At 40.4% G+C, this 27211-nt stretch overlaps 1 protein-coding gene across 17 annotated transcripts in view; it reads left to right on the top strand.

The window, feature by feature from the left end:
• The window catches only part of Sox5 (SRY-box transcription factor 5), a 943592-nt gene that overhangs the window by 883206 nt on the left and 33175 nt on the right, over positions 1-27211 (top strand). For all 17 annotated transcript variants that reach the window (XM_029534576.1, XM_029534569.1, XM_029534568.1 and 14 more), the window contains one exon: positions 20652-20829. In XM_029534576.1, the coding sequence (XP_029390436.1) occupies positions 20652-20829 (178 nt within the window). The remainder of the gene's footprint in view (positions 1-20651; positions 20830-27211) is intronic.

Here is a 27211-nt window from a genome sequence, read left to right as displayed (position 1 = left end):
CTTGGTAGTACCACAGTCTCTCTCTCTCTGTCAGGAGCCTTGGTAGTACCACAGTCTCTCTCTCTCTGTCAGGAGCCTTGGTAGTACCACAGTCTGTCTCTCTCTGTCAGGAGCCTTGGTAGTACCACAGTGAGGTATTTTGTGTTCCTCACCTCTGCTCTTTTGTTTGTCTCCAAAGGGCTCCCTCCTTAGTATTCCTTAGTCAAGACGTTGCTTGCATCTACCGCCCATTGTCCCCTCATATATGACTGGATACCTGTGGTCTCCCACATTCGCCTCTAGGCAACAGCACCAGCCACACCCATAAAACACTTGGTTCTCTTAAGAGACTGCAGTTTGGTGGGGAAAGGGAGACTATAAATCATTGAGCTAATCAGTCGCTTCTTTCTGGTCTGGAAGAAGAGAACCATGGCCACTAGCAGTCCTTGGGGAGGGGAGAAGAGGCCTCTTGAGAAGCTTGGCAGAGGAAGTCAGCTATCTGACTGACACTAACAGAAGGAGGAACTTAACAGTGGAGGATTAACCATCCTGCGGAGCCTAGGGTACAGTTCTGGCTGGCCTGAAGTTACCATGTGGACCAAGAAGGCCGTACATGAGCCACTTACTCTGGATGGGAAAAGGTTTTGAATGACCTTCTGAGCATGTCTCCTTTTTTTTATTTATCTTTTGACAAATTTATACATACGCAGTGTATTTATGTATTCAAATCATTCCCATCTCCCTCCCCCCAATTCCTCCTTTGTTCCCCCACTCCCTCTCAAACTCATGAATACTTCTTTAATTATTGTCATTACTCACATGTGCATGTGTGCACATGAACACACACACAGACACACAGACACACACACACCCCTCCATTGTAGAATCTACCTAGTCGACTTAGTGTTGCTCATGGATATGTACATGTGTTTATGCTGACTGCTTGGCATCCGAGGTTTGTTCAGGAGAAAACGGATTCACCGTCTCCCAGCAGCCAGCGGTTGCTTGTAGTTGTTCACCTGAGAATGGGGTCTTGTGAGACTTTCCCCCATCCGCAAACACATGCCACATGGTATTACCACTGTGCAGATCTTGTTCAGGAAGCCATATTGTTGAAGTTTCACAGATGCAGCTGCTCTGTCATGTCTAGAAGTCACTATATCTTACTTCTGATACCTCAGTCCTCTGGCTCTTATTGTCCTTCTGCCTCTGCTTCTGCAATGTGCCCTGAGCCTCTGAAGAGAGGTGGCACACTTCCTATTTGTCACAGTCCTCATCAAGCAGTCATAAGTATGTCGATGATGTTGTTTGGCTTCCTTGGGGTAGTCTCAGAAAACTTTGTGCCCAAGGCAAGATTGTTTTTTACAGCTAAGCTCCTAGGCCGGTGAATTCATATTTGAATCATCTCTGCAAGGCATCCTTAGGAACACTGTGGAATGTGAGCACTGCTGACATCCATTGCCACTGGAGGGACAAGACAGTTTGATTTGACAAATATATATTGATTGACACATCATTGTCCATTAGAGTTGTAGGAGTTGAAGATGGGCAATGTGGCTGATCTTGGCAGCCTAGGCCCACAGTGCCAGTGTGACAAGGAGACAGAGAAACACTCACATGAGTCTTACGAAGCAAAGGGGATTCTACTTAGCCTGGAGTAGTCCCTGCTTTTATTTTTTAAAGTGGAATCACTTTATCAAGTCTGTGTTTGTTGCTAATATTTTCAATTAAATGTAACTGATGGTATTATAGCCACCTCTATGCAGCAAATTACAAGGCGCTCTTTAGTAGTGCTAGTTCGATACTGTGTGAACCTAGTATTGATGTCTACGCGGTCAAATGAAATACACAACAAAGAGGAAGACAGCACCACAGACTCTTTGTTGCTCTGGTACCACAGTAAAACTCTGGCAGTGCTAACACCTGGTAGTGAAGCAGGAAGAGCGTAAGTTCAGGGTCGCCCTCTCAACTATACCGTGAGACCCAGAGTAAACAATGAGAGGCAGGGATGCAGCTCTCTGACTGGGTGCTTAACTAGTACATGCAAAGCAAGGCTCTGAGTTCAGTTTTCAGCACTGAAAAACAAAGGAATTGCTGTAAACGAGTGGGTCCTAGAGTCTAGGGATGCTTTCGCATGGTGCTGGTCTGGAAAGGAGGCTCAGCCTCTAAGTACCGCTCTCTCTCAGGGCCCGAGTTCACATACAAAAGCACAATGTACTCTGAGACATTCGTTTTATTCCAGATAGATCAATTATGGTATTTTGACAGATGCAAAATATGTATATCAACAAATTATATATATCAACATACCATTTGGTTCAGAAGTAGCAAATAATTTGAAGGAAAGTAAATTTGTATCTAGTTAAGTGTTCCCAGTTTTTCTTGTTATTTTGGTAGTATATAACTTGAAAAATTAACTTTTACACTTTTTTTGTATATAGACTAAAACGTCTCATCTTTATACCAAGAAAAACAGCATATATATATATATATATATATATATATATATATATTGTTATATATATATATATATATATATATATATATATATTGTTTGACATTTAGCCAAAACCTTATAACCTTAGTATGATTTCAACAATACCTGTGAAGTATTGTTGAAGAATTTTAGGTATCCATTTAAAAGTCAATGAAAAGCTGGAGATATGGTTTAGCAGTTATGAGTTATAGATCTGATTTTTATTTTCAGAACCTGAGGATTCAAGATCCTCTTTTTGGCTTCTGTTGAACAATCACACGCATGCTCATATACACACGTGTATAGGCAGCACATGGTACACAGACTTACATGCAGGTACTCACACATACATATAAAATAAAAGTAAGTAAATCTTACCAAACACATAGTTTAAAACATCTGTAAAGTTTGTATTAAGCATCTATGAAAAAAAGTAATTTTGTGGTCAGAAATTAGTGATGTGATTTATTTAATCACATACTTTCAGATGTTCTTAGTATTTATTTTATCTTCTTGATATTTTTACTTATGAAGGTATAGCAATGTCTGCTTTATGATGTTGCATTCCATAGTGTTCATTCTTTTCAGATATACCTGTTTTCTTATCTACTCCTGAACCTAAAATGTGGAGGTGACACTAATTGTACAAAGTTCACCTAAGGTAACATAGAACCCTTTTAACTTTTTGAGACAGTCTCACAGTACAACCCTGCCTGACTTGGAACTCCCTATGCTAACCTGGATGGCCTCTAACTCACAGAGACCCTCTGGACCCCAACCCCAAGTGTTGGTCCAGGCATCACCATAGAAACAGAGACTGTTTTAATCCAGAGCCTGAAAGCTGGCAACCATAAAGTTTTGAATCACTATATGCCAAATATATCTCAGCAAACATATGACTGGATTAGTATCAAATGTAGAGGGGAAAAAAAGATGTGCCCACCAGATCCATTCGGAATGGGTGTATTACAGTAACTATAAGTTTAAAGACAGAGGAGTTTGAAAGGTCAGAGTTCACCTCTGAGAGCTCTACAGCCTGCGATATGGGCATACATGCCACGTGATGTAGGTAACTCCTAGGTACCCGAGGTTAGCAGGGAAGAATATGCCCTTTCTGTATGTAATTTTATTGAACCTCCTTGGTTGTATCACTGCCCTTGAGAGCCACAGAACTTGAAAATACGATATCCACCAGCCTCAGAAGTGACTTTTTCAACTAGGCACAGGCAGTTGAAGACGCATTCTGCAATTCTGTTTTCTGGGGACAAAGATGAGATGTTTTTGTCTATGTACAGACAATAGTATAAAAGTTAATTTTTCAAGTTATATACTACCAAAATAACAAAAAATTCTTCAAACACTTAACTAGATACAAATTTACTTTCCTTCAAATTATTTGCTACTTCCAAACATATCTAATACTATAGTGTTCTCATAAAAATCACAAATTTCATTTGGCTTCAGTTCTGGTGCAATGTATTGTGAAATGTATGTCCAGTACTCGGATACCACTAGGAGTCTGTCATCTAAACGGCCTTTTCAAGAACTGAAAGACCTTACTTTTTTCTTGCATGTGTATTGTATAATTTGAGCTTTTCTCTTGTGCACCTTTTGTGGGTCTTTCATAAATAAGGGGGAAAAGAATTTGCGAGCAGAAATAGAATAGATGAAGTGTTGCAAAAAAAAAATCTTTCTCTTGTGGTATTTTATTTCCAGTAGCACTTAAAATAACAGGAGAGGAGAGGCTGCCGTGAAGTGTGTTTTAAAAGCGTTGTGACGGCAGCAGGAATGCCCACAAATAGGTACCGATTTGTGTTTTCTATACTTCACTATGCAAGTCTTTGGAGGATCAGAGTTTCATTTTAAGTCAGCAGGAGCCCAGTGCTGAGGTCAGCCCTATGTGTGTACAGGGCAAGACAAGAATTTTGGGTCAAATGATGGAATGTTCTGGTGCCAGTTTTCATATAGAACGTGCTATCACCTATCTAAAAATGGTGATTCCGGGTCAGTTTTGAGAGAACGGCTGAGTGATTGTGGTTTGGTTCATTTTGGATGTCACTTTCTATCAGGATTCACAGATTTACACCAAACTAGAATTCTGACTTGTTACATCAAGCAAAATAATTTACACACTTGGAATTAGATCAATAGAGAGAGACCTAAGCCAGGACTGGAGAGAGATCAGCGTTTAAAAGGTCACTGGCTGCTATTCCATAGCACAAGGGTTCCATTCCCAACACCTACAAGGTGGCTCACAACATCTCTCAACTCTGCCCAGGTGATCTGACCTGCCCAGGCGTCATGTACATATGTGGGACACAGATATACCTGCAGGCAAAACACCCATGCAAATAAGGTAAAAATGAAATATATAAAAAAATAAATATAAATAAACAAGTAAGCAGAGAGACTTGGAGTAAATGTTTATGTTAAAACAGTTCAGTAGTAACAATAACTGAACCATTAGTTACCACCATGTGTGGTTTGAATTTTTTTTTTTTTTTGAATTTTCATCATATCAAACTTTGAAAAGTTACATTTATTAATACAACCTGATTTGAAGGAATGTCACTATGGGGATGCTTTCTTTCTTAATCAATTGCATGGCTTTTAGCTATTCAAATGTGAACTTTCTGGGCCTTTGCATAGCCATACTATTTTCTATAGTCGGAGGCAAGCCATTGAGAATTGGGTGGACAAAGGGAAATATTGAAAATATTGAAGTAGTTTATAAAAGTTTGCCTTCAAAATATTGCTGGGCCTCAATTAAACAACACAGGTCTACTTAAGGCACAGTTATAGCACTGGTCGTGTTTACATCACGACAGGGCGGAGCAGGAGAGGGAAGAAACACTGTCAGTCTGCCCCAAGCAGCCGACTTCGGAGCTTGCCTGGAAGAAGCAATATGTTTCTTCCCTGCCTTATATAACTTTTTAAAAACGATGTAATGAAGTGTTTCTCGTAGCTGTGGCTTCTAGCACTGCTTTCGGGAGATGAACTATGATATGCTGGATACCAAACAGAAGAAAAGAAGAGTGATAACCAGGCCTTGTGTAACGTAATGGGAAACACACAAGAAAACCCACCATTAAACACTGGCGTCCGAGTGCTCTTCCATTACAGCACAAACTATTGAAAGTTTCTAAATGGGAGTGGGGGGTGGGACGGTACAGGAGGGCAACACAGCAACCTGCAGCGCTTGAGCTGCCTTCTCCCCAGACTGTGAAGGGTGAAGCATGATTGACAGTAAGATCTCTCTAGAACTCTGAGTGGATTTAAGAATAAAAACACAAAGATAGAAATGTCCAAAAGAGGCGCAGCGCTGCCTTCCCATTGCACTCTGGTAGCCAGCCCCTTCGTCCATCCTGATCTCTTCGAAAGCCTCTCTTCCAGTGCTCTAAGGGTGCCACCTTCTAACACACCCTGTCTTATCTCGTTTCACTCATTTCCCATTCCTCCTCCGTACATAGAGTCTGTATTCTTCTTTGCACTGTCCCATCCTGACACCTGTGCAATGCTTTCTACCCCAAACACCACTTCTATAAAAACTGGATTAGCTTATTGAGAATGATCTCACTGCACACAGACCGATGCTTTCAATAGCAGCTCAGCTCCTGTGCAATGTTCCTATTCTTGTGACCCTCTGTGATTCTAAGCCCCTAGAGGGTGGGGATTTTATAGTCCTACTAAGCATAATGCTTGCCTGCCCTCATTACACTGACTCTTTTTGAAAAAGTATTTTGTGGTCAGAGCCCAGTGCCTCTGATCATTGCAGGAGCATTTCAAGATAACACAGGCAAAATGTAATTTTGCTTAGGAAAAAATATCATATTCTTGAACTCTGGAGAAAGATTCCATATCCAGAAAGATTATGGAATTCAGAGGTAGGATTTTTTTTTCAGTTTTTATTTTTCTAGATTAGGCTTGATACTCTGGATTTACGAATTGTGATGACCAGTCAATGGAAAGACGCTGTATATTGTAGAGTACATGTGTATGTGCATATAAATATGCATGTGTATATGAGCCTGATTTGCACATCCTGTCTGTGATGTGCAGGAAGCATTCTCCCTTTGGCAGTCTTTGCCCTTTGTTCTGATTGTGAAACTTGCCTTGGAGGATGGCCTGGGTTTGGAACAGCATATCCTTAAAGCTTGGTGGAGGAACTGCGTGTTGTATCCCAGTACATGGACAGCCTGTCATGCAGAAAGCCCTGCATTTGACACCCACTACTACATAAAAATATATGGTAGCACATGCCTGCTACTCCTGCACTCTGGCTAGGTAGAGACAGGAGGATTGGAGATCAGGGTCATATCTAGTTATAATGTAAGTTTGAGTATAGCACAGGATAGATGAGGCCAGAAAATATACAAGCAGTATTTTGATCAGATATAGGTTAATTAACTGGCTTTCTATTTTACACATTAGCTTTATTAACTCACTAATAATACATATTAAAGTGAGCGGCCTCCCTCCTGTGGAGAATAAAAAGGGGATTAGATTTACTATGGGGCCTTACTGGTTTGGGTACACTGTTTAATTAATAGTCCAAGGAAGAATTTTAGAAGATAAATCTTAATCTGGTTTGTTTTCCTGGTTTTTGTCTTTTTGAGATTCTCTTTCTCTGCCTCTTGTATGCCAAACAATCCCTTAAGATACCAGAAAGGCAAGCCATACATTTAAAGATACATATGTCTATGACATTTATGCATAGATTATATATAGCATAATGTAATCTACCTCACTGAACATAGCACAATGCATTATGTATAACATTTACTTGTTACTTATTTAATATAATTTTACCCAGATACAACCTCATAGTATATATGCATATAAAACACACTGTGCAACATTACATGTTATAAATACTTTTATAGAGAAGGTTATTGTATATATAATACATTTTATTCTGCAGCAACCAAAGTGACAGATTCATTTTATGGGGTAATCTAGTAGATAGGAGCACTATTTAAAGTAGCATAAAACTCTAAGTTAGAATCACTCAGCATTTTCTCCTTAATTCAGTTGAAGCATGAAGCCTGGAAGAGAATTCACTGTGTGAATAGTCTGCTGTGAGTGCCAGCATGAGAGCCAGAGTTCGGATTCTTTCTGTGTCTGTGTAACCCCAGCACCAAGACACCCCAGGTGTTACCAGACAGAAAGCATCCTGCAATGGATGGATTCTAGTTCCAATGAGAGCCTGGTCTCAGAACTAAGTTAGAGAGGTGACTAATGAATACATTCAGTGTCTAACTCTGGCCCCAACAATTACCATGTGGGTGGTGAGTATGCCCATTAGTGCGCGCGCGCACACACACACACACACACACACACACACACACACACACACACAAACCTCTATAATGATGTCATTGTAGTTGATATATAAAAAATCTTTTATCCTATTCAGGCTGGGAAATATATTATTCTTTTAATGGTATGGGCTGTGAAAAATTAAACATAAGGCATTACAGCTGAGTTCACTACACATTAATTATTTTAATTGACTATTTCTTAAATGAATATCTGATAAATCAGTCTTGCCATGCCTCACGTCCCATGGCATGCTTAAGTAGAACAGACACTTAAGAATCATTACTCTCTGAGGGCAAGATCGTTACAGTTAAACCCAATCTCTACCTGGGACTCGTTTCTCAGCTTACCTCACTTGGATTTGAATTTTCTTTGCCCTGTACCCTGGGTTTATATTATATAGGCAGAATATACGGTCCAACAAAGCGCCTTCAATATCTTGAGAAAAAAATACTTTGTCTCTAGTATGTTCTGCATAAGTAGATGGTGACTCATGGCATTCCTCAATAACATGAGGCTGCTCCTGTCACTGTCATGAAGGAGGAGAATGTCTCAATCACTCTGTTGAGGTTGCCAGTTTTAAATCAGGACCTGCCCAACGGAACATCAGCCTGGAATGGACCCTAGATCTGTACAGTTAGTGGCTTAAAGTTCCATAACACCCTCTTGGTCTCTTGAAATGTTGCCCTGGTCCTAGTGACCCCAGAAGGTCTGGGTCAGTGTAAACTAACATGTGTTTTATGTCAAAATAAAAATAGGTAAAATCCTCCTCCTCCTCCTCCTCCTCCTCCTCCTCCTCCTGATGATGATGATGATGATGATGATGATGATGATGTACCTGGAGAGGTGGCTTAGTACCGGGTTCCTTGCAGAGGACACAAGTTCGGTTTCCAGCACTCACATTCTTTGGCCTGCAACATCTGTTACTTCAGTTTCATAGGATTTGGTAACTTTTACTGGCATTGCCCGGTACCCATACTTACCTACACACACACACACACACACACACACACACACACACACACACCTTTAAAAAGTATGCCCATTAAAATAATAGCATTTGGAACCTTTACAGTGCTCCTTAGAAGTATTTCTGTATAAACTTTAGGTATATGAATGTGTTTGGAATTTTAACCACTTTGTTTGCTTCGAGGTTTGGTAAACGTATTGCAAAAGCTCTTATCCATGCTGCCCAAATTGAGATTGTGTTCTCTTCTACATCCGATATAACTTTCTCTTCAAAATGAAGTTGAACATTGTAAGTTGTTAAGGTTTTTTTTGTTGCTGCTCTTTCAAAAGATTGCTCTTGGACTGGATGGCTTCCGGGATGCAGACAGCTGCAGAACTCTCAGCTCAGAGGCCATGTCTGGGAAGTGGAGCTGGTAATCACAGGCTCCAGCACTAGGAATGAATAAGAGCCAATGAGGGGCTTTGCAGCCTGTAAATATGGAAGGGGAAGGGGCCAGGGGTGTGGAGACTGGGATCCCACAGCAATGCAGGGGTTCACTTAAATGCTAGGGGTGATACCTGTTAGCAGCTAGGAAATATAGTGAGTAGTAGTTACAAATCTGGAAGGAAACCAAACAAATAGCTATTTATTAAAGTAGCGTCAAACACTAGTGACTATTTAACATATCAAACTCACTATACATATGCCTCATGACTTCAACATAGTCCTCCAAAACAAAACGCTATGCAACTGCACATTGAGCTCTATTTATTTGCCTCTTGGGAACTAGCTTTTTCCATAACAAAATTGAATAAGAAGGTTCTTTTACTATCCTTTGGAGAAGGGAGAAATCAGTAAAAATATGTGCATTCAGGTTCACGTTTTTATTTATTTTCTAACATGTTTGGTTATAAAAGGAAGGGAAGAGAAAAATGCCTTAAGTTAGTCTCAGTGGGACTAAGGAGCGATCTGTAAGCAGGTCAGTGGTGCTCGCTGGCGCTCTGTGTGCTGTTGCTTTGTCAATGGCGGGATTGAGCTCAGGGCTCCACAAACACAAAGTATGTAGAACACAGAGCTGTAATTCCATTTCCCCTTGTGAAAGCATTTAGAATAAAAACTAATATCAAATCCCTAAGAAATGTTTTTTAGGACTTAATATTATAACCACTTATGCCTTCAGTTTATATCCCCTTGTGTTTTCACAATCCTAGAAGTGTGAGGACCAACAACACATGAGGAAAACTTCAATTTTGACAAAAAGTGCTAAAAAGTTCATTTTAACAACTGGATTTGGATGGCAGTTTATGAACTTCACGGTTGTAAAAAAAAACATTATAAATAATTCAAAGTAATGAAGTGTGGGCACTTTTGTTTGTTTTTTTTTAAAAAAACATTTTTCTATAGGTTATTTATGAAGATAATTCTTTAACCATTAAAACTCCTTAGCAGTTCACATTGTCTTAAAATTTAATGTCTGGAGTACAAATGGATCTCTTTCTCTCCCACGATGCATTGCTGTGTTGTGAGTAATAAAGACAGAGACAGCACATTGAAAAGATTAACTCTCACAAGAATAATGATACCAGGGCATCTGGCACAATAGGCCTCGAGGGAGGCCTCCGAACAGTCAGTCACACAGACCTCAGACCTACCTTGGGGGACAAGAGAAGAGACCAAGGCTGTGAAGACTGAGATTTCAGAGGTGCAAGACTTCACTTAAAGACCCAGAAGTGTTGGAGGGATGTATTGTGTAGTTTGTACAGCTCCTGTTGTGCAGCCCTCGGGGAGCCCCTTGATCAGTGTTTTCTAGACATGCTGATGTAACAACTCTTAGCTATAAACCATCTTTAAACACTTGAGTAAAATGAAGAAAACAAACACTTTATCAGGAGTTGCTCATGGTTGATCTTAACCATTCCCCTAATTAATAGTTAATATCATTTTGGAGGCATTTTTTGTTTGAGGCCTTTGTGGGCATTAGGAAAGTTGAAATGCTGATACAAAACCTCGGACAAATCATCTTCTATAGAGTAGGCATGCTTGCATCATCGATAAAGAGAACTTTAAAGAGGGCTTTCGGAATATTTCATGTCTGATGCCTTCATTTCAACACTATAAATCAAATCAGTGATGTGACAGGAAACTGCCCCAGACTCCCTGACCTTCTCCTGTCCCTCTCCCACTCTATGCACTGTGTCTCTCTGTCTCTGTCTCTGTCTCTGTCTCTCTCTCCCCCCCCTCTTCTCTCTCCTGCCTCCCCCCTCTCTCCCCACCACTGTGTGTGTGTGCATGGGTGTGCCTGCGCACGTGTGTGCCTGTTCCATCTTTCCCTAGGGTTCTCTGCCTTAGACAATTTGATTCTCATGAAAGTCTCAAACTACAAGACATCAGTTAACTGTCCTAACTGCCGCTAAGCATTAAGCAGCCTGTCACAGTGGCTCACTAGACCACTGGGGCTTGTTGCCCCAAGGACCCACACATATGCGTACGTGAGCCCAGAATAGAGGCCTTTCATGAAATTGACTTGGGTTTTATCAAATTGCTGGTACATGATTATACCTACTCCCCTCCCAGGTTGCGACCTAGTAACAATCAGTTTGCTTATGCCTAAATACCCCCTTAAGGTCTAGCAGAAACCTCGGCCATAGAGACTATTGATAACTTCTGAAAAGAAATTGTTGAGACTTCTGAGCTAATTACAGATATTCTATCTTACTTTGTTTCAGGATTATAGCTCATCAACATTTTAATCTGATTTTTGGTTATGGATGGTTCTCTGAATCCTAAACCTTCCCTCCCTTCAGAGGATCATTTTCAGCCCTCCAAGTTCGGTGGGTCAGCTGCAACTCACTCCATGATACTTAGAATGTCTTCTTGTCTTTCTGATATTAACTCCTTTTCTAGGTCCAGCAGTGATATCAGTTTATGCATTCAGGTCTAGTGACAGATGCTAGTGTCTCCAATGCAGAGTTGGTGATAGAACTGATCACTGTTGCCCCCATGTCCCATGGTTTGTAAATCAGTGAACTCCAGTGATTGCTCATGTGTGTGGGAACCCAGTCCCTCTATGACAACTTGGACACCTCCCTATGCAACAGTGAATGACGGGGACAGGAGCTTTCTAGTAACCACTAGTAATCACTCGTAATCATGGGGATGTACTGCACATTTCTTAAATTTCACTTTAAAGCATTTAAAGCTATTCGCATCCCATATTGCTGCCCTCTGTTTCCTGTAGCCTCGTGGTGGAGGTTCATTATTGACTTTAGAAGTTGGTACGCATTATCCAGATATAATGACCAGCAGAAACCGAAGGGACCATCATTGTTAGGCTTATGACATTGTCAGGGACTCTGAGTTTATACAGAGTTGAGTGTGAAACACCCTCTGTATGTTAGGGCCTCGGGGAATGAGTGACTTATTCCCTCAAGGTATGAGCATCACAACAGACACATTGCCTGTGCTTCTGTTCCATGTTTCTACACACACAGGAATGTTTGCAGACTTTCTGCAAGAGGCTTTTCTTCTGTGATGGCAGGATAAAGGAAGGCTCACCAAACTGTTTGTGAAGTAAATGTATTGAAATTATTTTAGAATACAGTACTTTACTAGAACATTTTTGGAGAGGAGTATTCAGATTGAGGGAAATTGAAAGTACCAAAGTTCAAATGTGAGGTTTAGGAGGAAAGGATCAAAATATTAAAAGAGAAGGAAAAGTATAAACAAATGGTGCCTACCTGGTCTACAAAGTGTTACATCTACATCCGGGGAATTTCCTGACAAGTGAAACTCTATGTCTCCTTAGCCCAGGTCTCTTCCCAAGGAGCTTTAGCTTCTAACTGGGAATGATAGATTCCCCCAGAGTGAGGTATGTGGCTGTGGAAACACAGGCAGGGTTGTTCACAAAGGTGGAGAGAAAGGACAGTGACACATGTCCTACAGTGTACAGACAGCCACCCAAATCAAATGATTAAAGCCCCAAAGAGTTCTACAGGTAAAGATGACCAAGCAATGTTGTATATAGCTTATCATAATAGGAAAAGGGAAGTTGTAGGTCTTTTATTAACTAGAATCTAAAGTCATACTCTGTACTGTGTGTGTGTGTGCGTGTATGTGTGTGCATGTATGTGTGTACAAGTGCAGAGACCAGAGATAGGCATTGAATGGACAGATATCCACTTCAGTCATTATCCACCTTATTTTTTGAAACAGTCTCTTTCAATGAACCTAGAGCTTATTAGTTTCAGTTTGACCTGCTGGTCAGTAAGCCCTAGAGATCCTCCTGCCTCCGCACCTCCAACGCTAGGGTTATGGGTAAGTGTGGCGGCTGAGGAATAAGAATCAGGTCCTCATGCTTTTTACATCAAGCACTCTGCCTACTGAGCCATCTTCCCAGTCCCACTCTTGCTGCTTCTGTAGCAGTCTACTGTTTATATAGGAAATTTCTGTCCATTGTAAGAAGGGCTGATTGCACAAAACACCCAGAAGTCAGGCGCTATTGAGGGTCACTCCAGAGACTATATTAGAGAAGAGCTATGTATAGGAAAAATGAATTTCTTTCATGTAAGTCTTTCAAACTTTCTCTCCTATATTACTTAAAATTGAGTATAAGACATAAGTGATATTCTACAAAGTTCACTTTATTCTTTTCTATGTTTTCAAGTATGTGCATGCATACGTATACGTCTGTGTATGTTTAAGATTCATAGCATTGAGTTGTTAAATAAAAAGTTGGAAAATAGCCAGCCGAAGTATTACTAGAGAAGGAACAGAGGGAATTTCAAATGACAAATTCAGTGATGATTATTGCTGGAATAACTTTAATTAAAAACAAGCAACTCAAAGTAAAAAAAAAAAAGTGCTGTCTTACTCTCTTTCGTGTAAAGGTCCCCATACTGTAGACCTCGAATGCACTGTTAGGGGAATCAGGCAGAGGCTACAGTCTGTGAGAAGACAGAGAATGGGAACCAATGAGAAAGGAGCAGGTTGGAGCTGAGCTAAAGGACACAGGGCCTGTGTTTTATACATCTGGATTTAAAGGCATCACCACCATGGTGAAAGCATGCCTACCCCAAATGTCCGGAACTGGGTGTGCAGTTTTTAATGTGAAATTCAGAATGCAAGGATTTGTTCTTGAGAAAGAGCTTCTGTCCTAAGCACTTTGTAAGTTGGTTGAGCTGATAAGATCCATGAATATCTAGTGCTCATCATATAATAACCATTGATAAATGGAGAAAATGCTGCTCAACTAATGATAGATTGATTTATTTTGGGCTATTGATTTTTAACATTTATGTATTATGTATATATGTATATGCACCACATATACACAGTGCCACTGAGGCCAAAAATGGATGTTAGATCCCCTAAAACTGAAGTTATAGGCTGACATGAGCTCATTTTTAGATGTTGGGAATTGAATCTAGGACCTCTACACAAGTAGCCAGTGCCCTTAAACTCTAAGACAGCCCCCAAGTCCCAATGTGGGATTATTGACTGTGTTTATTTGATCTTATTCATTTCCATACAAGCAATATAAAAATTAATTGGCAAATAAATGTTTGATTTCCAGCCCTAATTTAGGTAAAAATTGTAAGACAGTGGAATGTAAGAATGCCTTGACCTTGCCATACCAGACAAAGAGTTATTAGTAATAATGAGTAGAGAGATAAATAAAGAGAAAACATATACTCTAAGGGTTATGATTATTTGTACACTATCAGTTAAGACTTTGCTCCTACAGTATGAATATGCTTCTGTGTGGTAAAAGACAAGAGTGAAGATAAGGAAAGATCCATAAAGAATTTAGGGTACCAATGTCTCGGGTTTTTTACTTCTAAAATTACCTTGGAGTGAAAAAGGAGACTAAAGAGCAGAGAGAAGGAAGTCTCCGTATCAGCCACTAAAGAAAGCCTTGGACTTTTTCACATAAAATATTTATATAAAATATTTGTTTCTTAGTCATTTGGATTTTTCAAAGTATGAAAACTATATGTGCTATTTAAATTTTGTCAACTGGACACAAGCTTGGGTCATCTGGAAGAGGGGACATCAGTTGAGTAAATCCTTTAGTTGAGCTGTAGGCAAGTCTGTGGGGGCATTTTCTTGAATACAGATTAAAGCGAGAAGGTCCAGCCAACAGTGGGTGGTGCCACACTGAGTAGGTGGTCTTGAAGTCTATAAGAAAACAAGCTGAGCAAGCCACAGGGAGCAAGCCAGTAAGCAGTGTTCCTCCATGGGCTCTGCATCAATTCCTGCTTCCAGGTTCCTGCCCTGAGTTCCTGCCAACCTTTCTTAATGGTGGACTTTGAGCTGGAAAGTGAGTTCGCCTTTCCTCTTCATGTCTGGCTTGGTCAGTGTTTCATCCCAGCAACAGAAAGCAAAATGAAGGCACATAAAATGTAAAGTTCTCAAAAATTAACTGAACTGGAGCTACAGTCTGAAATATATTTGAATTTTAGTTGTCTTACTATTTGTATAAAATTGTCCTGGGATCCCCAGGGATTGGATTTCTTGAGTCTACTTATAGCTATAAATTAGTCTGCACTCCTTCTTCCTCCAGATCACTTGCTTATCTATCTGCAGGATTACTTCACTAGGAGACAATTTGATCAAGGCCTCCATGTCTCTGCTTCTCGGACTGTAGCTATTAAGTGAGGTTTTAATTTTTACCAAGACACGTCACAGTGGCTGCCGATGAATGGAGCGAAACTTTGATTTTGTTCACCTCCTATTCTCAGGCAACAAGAAGGAACCAGCAGCTTATTAAAAGTTATCTTCAGCAATAGACTCCTAAAACTTCTCTCTGCAGAATCAGATTTTTATGTACCATGTAGGGAGTTTAGGTTGCCATGATTAAAAACACTCTGACCAAATATCCATGTATAGAAATAGAGAGTTTACTTGGCTTTCTCATCTAGGCTACAGTCTGTCATTGAAGGAAGTCAGGGCAGGAACTCAAGTGTGAACTTACAAAAGAGACCATGGAACAATGCTTCTAGTTCATTAGGCTCATGCTTTGGTAGCTTTTTTATACAGCCCAGGACCACCTGCCTAGGGAATGGTGCCACTCACAGTGGGCTAAGTCTTTTTCATGTCAATTAACAATGGAGAGATTCCCCTATAGACATGCCATAGGCCAATCTTACAAAGAAAATTAATTAAAACTGCTTTTCAAGAAGAGAGGGAGGAAGATTATAGAAGCCAGAAGGCCAAGGTCACCATAAGAACATGGCCCACAGAATCAGCTAACCAGGGCTCATAGGGGCTCACAGAGACTGAAGCAACAATCAAGGAGCCTATATCAACAATTGGGGAACCTGTATAGATCTGACCTAAACTCTACTTGTATGTTATTGTTGTGTAGCTTGGTGTTCTTGTGGGACTCTTAACAGTGCGAGTAGGGCTGCCTTGAAACTTATTGTAACATGCTAGCCTATGTTTGGTTGATATCCCTTGAAGGCCTGCTCTTTCCTGAAACAGAGGAGATATGGATCTGAAAGAGAGAGGGCATGAAGGTTAGGGGATTGGGAGAATGAGAGTGAGCTGGAAATGCAGTCAAATGGAAGATAGGAGAAGAGAGTTTCAAAACAGAGTCCTTCCCTATGTAATTCTAGACTATGTCAAATTGAAATTAATGATACTAGGATTGGAACATTCCTTTCTCAAAGACAGTCTAAATATATAAACATCATGAAATATTTTATGTAATGTACCACAGACAACTGAGAATCACAGGAAGTCACCAAGTTACATGAATTGACTACGTAACTTTTCCCCCTGATTTCGAGAGAGAGCAGGTGTGTGTCTGACTTCACTCTCTTGATCTTACGTGATCCTTTGTGTGATTACGTGACATAACTAACTACACAGTAAGATCAGAGCTTCAGAGGATGCAGTCTTGTAAACTCTAGGATGAAAGTCATCATGGAAGCTAAAAGAGCATCACATGGTGAAGCCAACCTGAGGCTTCACTAACACTGTCTGAGCTTCTTCCAACAAATCGTTGGTTACTTGATTGTATCAGAGGTGTGGGCAAAGCCTGGAGGCTCACATATGTGACCCCACACTTGAGAGGGAGAAGCAAGAGGATCAGGACAACAGCGAAACAAAACTCACTGTGGTATGGAAGATTAAACAAGTGATTTGGAATATCTATAATGAGATCTGCAAATGTAAATAACTGCCTTCCACGAGTTGAAGTATGTTTACCTCAGCTTACATGTCTGTTTATGTTTAGATTTTCCTAAACCATTTATCATTTGGAGCTATTCAAAAAGTAAATAAAATCCCTGGGACTATCATTTTATGTATAAAAGAAATAATTACAAAGTAACAACATTTATAAAAGTTTCATTGTGGCAACCTTGTTCAACAATTGGTTGAGTAACTCAAAAGAAATTGCTTTCTACCCTGCTTGCTGGTGGATGGGAGATGTTTTCCTGACCTTGGAAGTTACTTAGCGTCCTTTGTATGTGAATTATTTATTTATATCTTAATGTATGTTTTATTGGGAAGCACAGAGGTTGGACTGTAAGTGAAACACAAGGTAGAAAATGTCTTAGTACCTTCTGTGTTTATGCCCAGATCCATTATGCTGACGACACCACCCCCTGCAAGCCACAGGCTAAGCCCATCTTCCAGTTAAATGCTATAGAATTCTTATTCAGTCAAATAAACAATAATTAATAGAAAATTGGGATGGTTCAGTAAGTTTCCTGTTCTTCATGAATAACGGCCCTTGCTTTATGATCTCAGCAGCAGTAAATTATTAAAATTGACCAAATTGTGAGATGTAATATCATGGGCCAAAATTATGTATGCAGTTCCCAGCATCTGAATTATGCCTGTGAGTTCTGATTAAATCCACCACTAGCCTGTCACACTGTGGAGGGGAGACTGAAAGGGCAAATTTGAATGACATTTCTATCAAATTGCAACTGTCGACCTGTCATATGTCCTTGGGGCCCTGCACTTTTTGTCTCTCAGACATTGCATCTCCTTGAAGGAAATATTGAAGATTCCAGTGCATTCGTAGTGTTCAAAAAAAATTGAGTCACCCGTCAGCATGCACCTGTAATAGCTGTGAATGTTTAAAGCCCAGACATGTGACATTTTACCACGTCAGGATCCCCAGTTCCGTCAGGTTCACTGGTAATGTCTCGTGTGTGCTCTCTGATTGTGTACCCTACTTCCTCTCTGACTCTGAGAATATATCCTGCCCTATCTTCCCATCTTTGTCTACACAGTCAATGGAAGTCATTACCTTCCCAAAGCTCTCCCAGAAATGTATTGCCAGAGTTGTTGATCCCAAGAGAGAGCAAAGATGAAGGGAATGGCCAACCAATGACTGGCCAAAATCGAGACCCACCCCATGGGCAAGAATCAATCCCTGACTATCCATGATATTCTGTTATACTTTCAAGGCTCCACCTAGCAGCTGATTGAAACAGATGTAGAGACCCACAGCCAAACATCAGAGGGAGCTCTGGGAGTCTTGTGAGGAGTTGAGGAAGGACTGAGAGATCAGAACAGGACAGTAACACCACAGAAAGATCAACAGAGTCAACTATCCTAGTCCCTTGGGTGCAGCGAGGGGGTCCCAGAGACTGAACCATTGACTAAAAAGTCATCTCCAGCATTAATCATCTACCAGACTGTCAGGATACGAGACTCAATTGATGAAGAAGTACAGATTCTTATCCCAGAATTCCCTGTCCCACCTCTCTCACCTGGCCAACCTTTGTAGCACTAAGTTTTTATCCAAACACTGTTTCTAATTTTATTAGTATATATCTAAGCCAAAGGTTGAAGACTGTAGTCGTATTACATATCTTAAAAAGTGTGCACTTCCATTGGAGAAGCTTTCTGAAACCTAGTATAATCTTTTAAAGTTGCCTCCTTTATAAGTCAATAGCTGTCAACCTCTAGAGTACATCAGAATCACTGGAAAATACTTGTTTAAACCCAGGTTGCTGGAGGCCACCTCCAAGCATTGGCGAGAGTTGGCCGTGAAATCAGTTCTCAGCCTCTATAGACAGTACTGACCTATGCACAGTTCTGGTATATATGAACTATATATCGATGCAATGGACACACATTACTTCAAGTTCCTTCCAACTGAGGTATCTGGAGGTTCTAGCTGAAGAACTCAACTGAGCGGATCACACTAAGTAGGACGGGGACACTTTGGCCTCTCTACCTTTTTAAGTGGAAAAATGGTTGCGAGTCATATCTCCCCATCAGTAAGGGAGCCATCTCATTTTACTACTTATCAAGAGTCTATAAATGGATATAATTTTACATAGTAGCTATCACATAGCCAATAGAAATTACCTCATTGGTTTAAAAAAACATACTTTTCTTTGTAACACAAATCATAGCTTAAGAAAGAGGTTATAAGAATAGTTTTTCCTAATCTGTTCACAGGTTTCTAAGTGCACAGAATCTATAACCTAATAACGAGCTCCTTTCAAGACACAGTGTGTACTACATACCTTTGATAAAAAAAAATCACAATTTTTTATGAAATGATTTTTAATAGCTTGCTGATGTACATACACTATAGATAGATTAATAGATAGATAGATAGATAGATAGATAGATAGATAGATAGATAGATAGATAGATACATAGATACATAGATACATAGATACATAGATACATAGATACATAGATACATAGATAGTTCTACTGACTCTGAAAATCGAAAAGTTGCAGTAATATTTATGTGTAAGGCTTTTGCCTTTTAGTCTACTTTTAAGAGGTACAAATGTTTAATTGTAGTGGGAAATATTTCCAGAATTTGTTCATATGTAAACATATATGTAAGTTTGTATATATAGATATATATCAATGTACATAGTGAGAAGTTGTAGCAATTAGCATATGTTTCTTGGCTACCTATTTGCCCTATTTGATTAAAGATCATTTCACTTTAAAATTCCTGATATTGATGAATATCACATATACTCTTAACTCATGAAATAATATTTCAAAGTAAATCTTTATTCTAGAGTCAAATTTGAGTGCTACTAAGTCTGATATAAACGATTGCCAGGAAGTTCCAGTTTTTGAGCATAACAGAGAGATAGAATGGTTTGAAATGATGAGGGTAGAGTAGAGCTACTGTGTCTGATTCCTATGATGCAACACAAACTTTCCCAGCTGTACTACATTCATAAATGTTATATGAGTAGCAACCTGGGAGCTAATGATGAAGCTTCTACATCAGCAACGTTCTCCAAGCATAGAATAACTGACGTCACTATACTGAATTGGTCTTAGATATTTGTGTTATGTGATTTTACAGTGAATATTTTGAGCCTCTTCTGGATTTTACTTTATGTCCATGGTAGTGTTTATTTAGGTGTCTGGGTAATACGTGTTACCATAATATTAATCATGTTTTTAATTTGTAGATGAAAAGCTAAAATTGCTTTTGTGAAACATAGAGTACATAATTATTTCTTAGAACATTCGTTATATATTCCATGGGGAGAGCAGTTCTGAACAGAGCCACACACCCATGGATGTACCAGGTGCTAACTTGGACAAAGATGCTTGAAATTTAACTGGCCTGTTCCAGAGATCAAAAACAAATAGAAAAGGCTGACCAGCATGATAATTGTATATGACCTGTGCATAAATGTCTCACAGTGAGAGCGCACATAGGAGATTGGCTCCATTAGAGTAGTTCTTCCGGGTTATATCCCAAGACTGCTTCCTGTGGGTAGCAGAGGGCAGGGGTGTGTGCTTCCTGTTACATAACCAGGGCTCTGTAGAATGTAGTTGAAAGTGACACTGTGTCAGCAGCTAAGCAGACATTGCGATGTTGAGAGCAAATGTGCAGAGGATTGATGGGAAATGACAGGCTGTGTGCCTGTGCTTTTCTAGATGTTTCTGCTCAGCCTTGCCTTGTCCTTGCAGGATGAAGTGGCCCAGCCACTGAACCTATCAGCTAAGCCCAAGACCTCTGATGGCAAATCACCTGCATCACCCACCTCTCCTCACATGCCAGCTCTGAGAATAAACAGTGGGGCGGGCCCCCTCAAAGCCTCGGTCCCGGCAGCGTTAGCTAGTCCTTCCACGAGAGTTAGCACAATAGGTAAGTTATGTTTCTCTTGCTCTTATTGATTTTCCATTCACGGCATTTGGATGACATCTTGTACGAAGGCTGCACATGTCTTGAGCTAATGAGGGAAATGTAATTGGACTTACTATCCTAAGCTCTGGTTTAAGCATGCAAGTGACATTTCTAACCCATTCTGATTGATACTGACCCTGACAATCTGAAAGTGTGAAACTTTGCCTTTTAGTTTATTTTTTTAAAGAGGCATGAATGATTAATTACAGTGAAAATTGGTTCTAAATTTTTGCTCCTAAGTGACTTACCTTTACTATCACTGAGATATTTTTATTGTTGTGATGTGTGTGAATTTATGTAGACTATATATTGAGGAATACACTCTGTTTAGGTTAACTATCAGTCATGAGATATGAAGTTTGTTCTGTTCTATCCTGATTGGAAATTCCAATTGAACACCTTTGGTTTTCCTGTAACTGTGATTCCTCACGAGTTAACTAATACTATTATTTTTTTTCATTCATGATTATAACATACACAATCGACACATTTAATTTTTTCTGTCTGATTGGGAATCCTGTAGCACAGTTTAGCCCTGAGTACTACATGATTACTTTGGGAGGTGTTACAATATAACTCAGAAACACTGAAGGCAACTCCACAGCTCAACTATAATCCTGGAGGTGTTACAATATAACTCAGAAACACTGAAGGGGACTCCACAGCTCAACTATAATCCTGCAGTTAAAGAGAAGAGCACTGCATTCTACCAGGAAGAACCAAGCTAGACTAACTTACAAATAGCAGAACCTAAACTGAACTTTAAGAACCGATACAGTCATAGACATTCTAGGCCATAAGAAAAAGAGAAAACCCCTGGAGAAGTATGTGTCTGATGCGATCAGAACTTAACAGTATTGACAGTGAACAACATTGTTCTGTGAAAGCACTGCTATTGTATAAGGTTCTGTCCTAGTCAGGGTTGCTATTCCTGCACAAACAACATGAGCAAGAAGCAAGTTGGGGAGGAAAGGGTTTATTCAACTTACACTTCCATACTGCTGTTCATCACCAAAGGACTTCAGAACTGGAACTCAAGCAGGTCAGGAATCAGGAGCTGATGCAGAGGCCATGGAGGGATGTTACTTACTGGCTTGCTTCCCCTGGCTTGCTCAGCCTGCTGTCTTATAGAACCCAAGACTACCAGCCCAGGGATGGCACCACCCACAAGGGGCCTCCCCACTTGATCACTAATTGGGAAAATGCCCCACAGTTGGATCTCATGGAGGCATTTCCCCAACTGAAGCTCCTTTCTCTGTGATAACTCCAGACTTTGTCAAGTCGACACACAAAACCAGCCAATACAGGTTATGAGGGTTTTACATGATATAGAAATAGGCTAATGGGATTCTGGAGGGATGCAAGCATACTCTGAAAAAGTCAAGTGCACCACAGTGGAGACAGGAGAACAGGGTGTTTCTGTTATCAGGACAAAACTGGAAGGGACACTTATAAAATGTAGTGTTCTTGGATCACAAGAACAAGGAAGCCTTTCGTCACAAGTGCTCAGGGGGGAACTGTGACCCTGTTTGCTACCTAAGAGCAGAGCTAGGCTGTTAGATGCAGAGATTATTGCTTAACTAGAGCAGTTCACCAGGAAGGAGGGTGTCTGGTAAGAAGTAAAGAACCATAGATGCCTCCGATGTATAGCTAAGTGTGGTATAAAAAAACAGCTCCAAATTTTAAATGAACATTTTCTCAGTTGCAAAGGGGAAACTCAGCTACTTAAGATAGTTCAAATGTTCATAGGATGCTGGCCAGAAAAACAGACCCCTGTGGACCTCACTGGAGGTAGACAACTCACTTGCCTAATTCATAGCTGGAGACCTCAGTTCTTGGTCACACAAACCTACCCTGGAGTCACGCATCATGTGGTAGGAAAACTTCCCAGTAAGTGACCCCAAAGCTGTGGTGTATATGTCCTGCCTATCAAATTCCCACCAAGTCTGTCCTGCTTTTCTGAAACCGAACTTAGAAAAGGGGAATCAGCCTCCAACGTTTGAAGGGGAAAAAAAAATCTCAAAGATGATTCGAACACATTTTTAATCTACAACACATTTTTCTAGGTGGAAAACTGTCTAAAAAGACTGTTTAAAACAAGTGAAGATCAAATGCCATACATATAGGTAGTGTGAGGAAGTTCTCAGTCACTGCAGTAACTTTCAGAAGCTCAGAGAGGTCGCACTGCAGAGACAACCATCGTGTAGGTGCTATTGGGAACACCTTCAGTCAACTAGCAGACTCACAATGGAAAGAAATCTTTCTGTGAGCAGTTCGGGATAGCTGCCATTACCTCGTCACCTATGAACTCATAGTAGCACTTACATGGCAGAGTAACCCCATGCATGCAAGTCAACAGGTACCTCATAGGCAAACAGAACAACAGGGCAATGTGAGGTGGCCCTGCATAGAGTTGCACATAGCAGGGGCCATTTGATGGTGGCGTGCTCTGCAGAAGAGCATAAGAACATGAAGCAGGCGAGCGCTTGCCTTTCCCTGGAGTTCACAGATACATCGATTCTGAAGACCAAGTGGAGTAATCTCACCAGACTTCCAGTTGCAATGATTTGGAGAACAGGATAGTCCAGTGCATGATCCAGGTCACTCAGCAATATGGGTTCTCTTACGAATGTGATCTATCTATCTAGAAGTAACTGTGGAGGTCAAGTAGACCTAGGTTTAAAATGGGGAGGGATAAGTGAATGGATGGATGGATGGATGGTTAGATAGATGATAGACAGATGATAGATAGATAGATAGATAGATGATAGATAGATAGATAGATAGATAGATAGATAGATAGATAGATAGATGATAGATAGATAGATAGATNGATAGATAGATAGATGATAGATAGATAGATAGATAGATGATAGATAGATAGATAGATAGATAGATAGATAGATAGATAGATAGATAGATAGATGATAGACAGATGATAGATGGATTGATAGATAGATAGTCGCATATTCCTCTCCAATGAGGAAGAGGAGAAAAGTGGAGAGATGCATGGCCCTGAAAGAGAGTGAGGGGACGCTATCATAGCAGAGAGACAGGGTTGCTAGAAGGACTTGCCTTAGCAGAAGGAAATAAAAAATTGCTCCAGAGTCAGGGAAATTGAAAGCTAGACAAAGCAAAAGGCATTTCCAAACACTGATTTCTACAAAGCAGAACTCAAGGTTATTTACTGGTGCTGATTCAGCACAGGGCAGGGCCAACAGTTGGTGAAAACCAGGGAAAACTGAAGTTTGGAACCTACGTAGGCCTCTCAATGCTATGGTCTGACACTAACTCCTCTGCACATTGTCCTAAAGGACAGAAAGCTAGATCAGCTTCTGTGGACTGAGTGTGTAAGAAAACATTTGATCTGGCAAAAAGGATCCACTTCCTTAAACAAACAGAGGTCATAAATATCATGGTATTGACATATGGCCTACTTTAAAAATATTATTCAAACCCTGCTTTCTAATATAATGATTATACATGTGCATATATATGTATATATATTCATGCCTATAGATAGTTTTACGTCAGCATTCTCAAAGATTAAGGATGGCCAACTATTTTATAAAGACAAGAATGTATTTAATGATACTTATCATATGGCTTTCTCTATCACTGTAATAAAACATCTCTTTCCCCCATCCTGCAAAATCCTTTTACCATATCTACAGCCCTCATATTTTCCAAGGGTTTGAGGCCACTACAATTTACTTTTCTCTTTTCAACAAATGTAGATGTTGAAAGCTGAGACTATAATGAGAAATAATGTAGTTGGGTAAAAGCCGGGAGGATTAATGGTGTTGTAAAGGTCACTCTGAAAGAAAAATTAATGTTTTAGGCCATTAATAAACCATGGACAACGGTGGACCAAAAGATAACTTTGAGTTATCGTTAATGACACCAGCTTTTTGCTATCTGTCTATTAGCTACACATATAGAAAGTGACTTTTTAAGGTTGGTGGCCAGTATACTCTAATGAGTATGTCCTACAAGAATGCTTTTGATTGGTAGACAGGTGCTAGGTACCAAGCACAAGCAGTCCAGAGGAATGGTGGGTAATTTGAGACTGACTAGGCCGATGTCACTGTGCCTGCATAGGTCCTCTCTACTTATGTTTCACGTACGTTTATCTCTGCAAACACTCCACGAGATGTTTTTCTACCCATTTCCTCACTGTGACTATTCCAAAAGTATAGGCCTAGATAGAGCAGACAGACACCTATGTTATCTGGTCCAGCATTCCTGTTTGTAGGGATCTGAGGTGCGTTGTCACCTCTGTGGGCATCTGGAGTAAGTTTCCTTGGGAGGACAAACAGTAGTAGTATGTCTCTGATTTTTTGCGTGTGTCAATGACAAGGAGCTGGCCCAAGGATGTCCACATCCCAGGGATGCACCTCATCACTGAGCTTCATTCCCTTGCCTCCTAATTTTATTAGGGAAATTATATCTATGCATGGTAGCTCAGCAATTAAGTTATCTATACTTGCCACTATATGTCAGTGGGGCCTGAAGTCCCTGAGCTGGCATTCTTTCTGGCCCCATTTTGCCTCTTAATGGCCTCTCTCTTAATGGTTTATCTTTCACTCATGTGAGTGGAAGTTGAACACTTCCTGTGTGGGCTACTGCATGACTGAGCAGATAAAGGTCCTTGATGGAAAACCTAATAACCTGAGTTTGATTCTCAGGAGATACATAGTGGAAGGGCAGGCCTGAATCCTAAGATCCATCTTCTAACCCCTACACAGGCACACACAAAGACAGGACAGAGAGACAGAGACAGAGAGAATGAAAAGGAAGTAAGAAAGAAGGAAGGAAAGAATGAAAGAAAAAAAGAAAAGAGACGAGAAGAAAGATGTAAGATGTATTTATATTTTCTCTATGCCATGCATTTTTAAACTTTAGGAAGCAAGCAGAGGCACACACATCTGACATAGCATAACTGTGCCTCCTGTTAGAACAGGTTACCCTCGCCTTAAAGTCCCTCAGAAACCCATGAACATTAAAAGTGTACTTCCATTGTCCTCAATAGGCACAGGCCCACATAAATAAAAGAAGTGTGTTCAAGTGTGTAAACTGTGTTAGCAGCATACCCCATAGCCCCGGCTGGCCTTGGACTCTGAAGCCTGTCCTTCTTGCCCCACTCCCGAGTGCTGGCATGGCAGGCATGAACCACTGTGCCCGGGGAGTACTTTACATCTCTAGTGAGAAGAACTTACACAAGAGACAAGATGAGGCAACTCTGTGTTGCCATTGAAGTCTAAGTGAGGCTGTTATTGTTCACAGGAAGCCACCGCCACTTCAGGAAGTGAGCATTGCCACCCTACCACAGCTGGAAACCATTTATGAGTACACGACACTTCACAGTTAACAAACTCTTGTTATGTTTATGACTTTCTAGGATGAAGATATGCATATTATACATCCAGAGCCTGACCTTTCATAACTGATCTGAAATTCAGGAAATTTTGCAGGAAGTCTTGTGACGTACTCCAACTTTTATGTGACACTACAAATGTTTACAGGGTCACGGGGTCAGTGCGATAGATCAGTGGGTAAAAAGGATTCCCCCTAATCCTGAAGACCTGAGTTCAATTCCTGCAAACTATATATGCACTAAATACATGTCATTTAAAAAAAATAAACAGTCTTGCACAGGATGTATACATAGGTGTAAGACTCTGTGTTGGCTTGATATGTCTGCCAGCCCCATCACCTTTTAACACTTCTGTGCCATGGAGTGAAGCTTTTCATTGAAATGAACTTGTCAGTTATATGACGACAGAAGCTCAGAGAAATACAGGCATATTCCTTTAAAATAGTCTTGTGATGGAACAAATGAAAGATTAAAACAAAAAATCCAAAACCAAAAAACCAAAACAAAACAAAAACAGGAAAACAAACAAACAAACAAACAACAAAAATCATGCCCATTGGGGTGGAGAGATAGCTTGGTGGCTAAGAGTATTTGCTGCTCTTGCAGGGAGCTAGAGTTCTTTTCTCTGCAAGGGAATCAGGAGAATCAAAACTGCCTGGGAGAAACAATGCCTTCTTCCTGTTCTGTCCTTTGAGGATACTTGTACACACATACACACACACACACACATACACACACACACACACAGAGAGAGAGAGAGAGGAGAGAGAGAATATTTTAAATGCCCTCCAGTAGTTGACGAACAGACAAGCTGAGACCACATGCTTAGGAAAATGCAGGCCTGTGTGATGAGCAAAGTATTTACAAGGCTTCAAAGGAGTAGATAAGCAGGCTTCCCAGAACTTGCCTGGAGCAGGTCTGCACTGTGTCAGAGAGGTCCTTACAGAGAATAATGCCTGAAGAAAT

Source organism: Mus pahari, chromosome 2 (assembly GCF_900095145.1).
Source record: "Mus pahari chromosome 2, PAHARI_EIJ_v1.1, whole genome shotgun sequence".
In the NCBI taxonomy this organism is placed as follows: Eukaryota; Metazoa; Chordata; class Mammalia; order Rodentia; family Muridae; genus Mus; species Mus pahari.
Note: the sequence above shows the minus strand (reverse complement) of the source record. Positions and strands in the feature narration are given on the sequence as shown.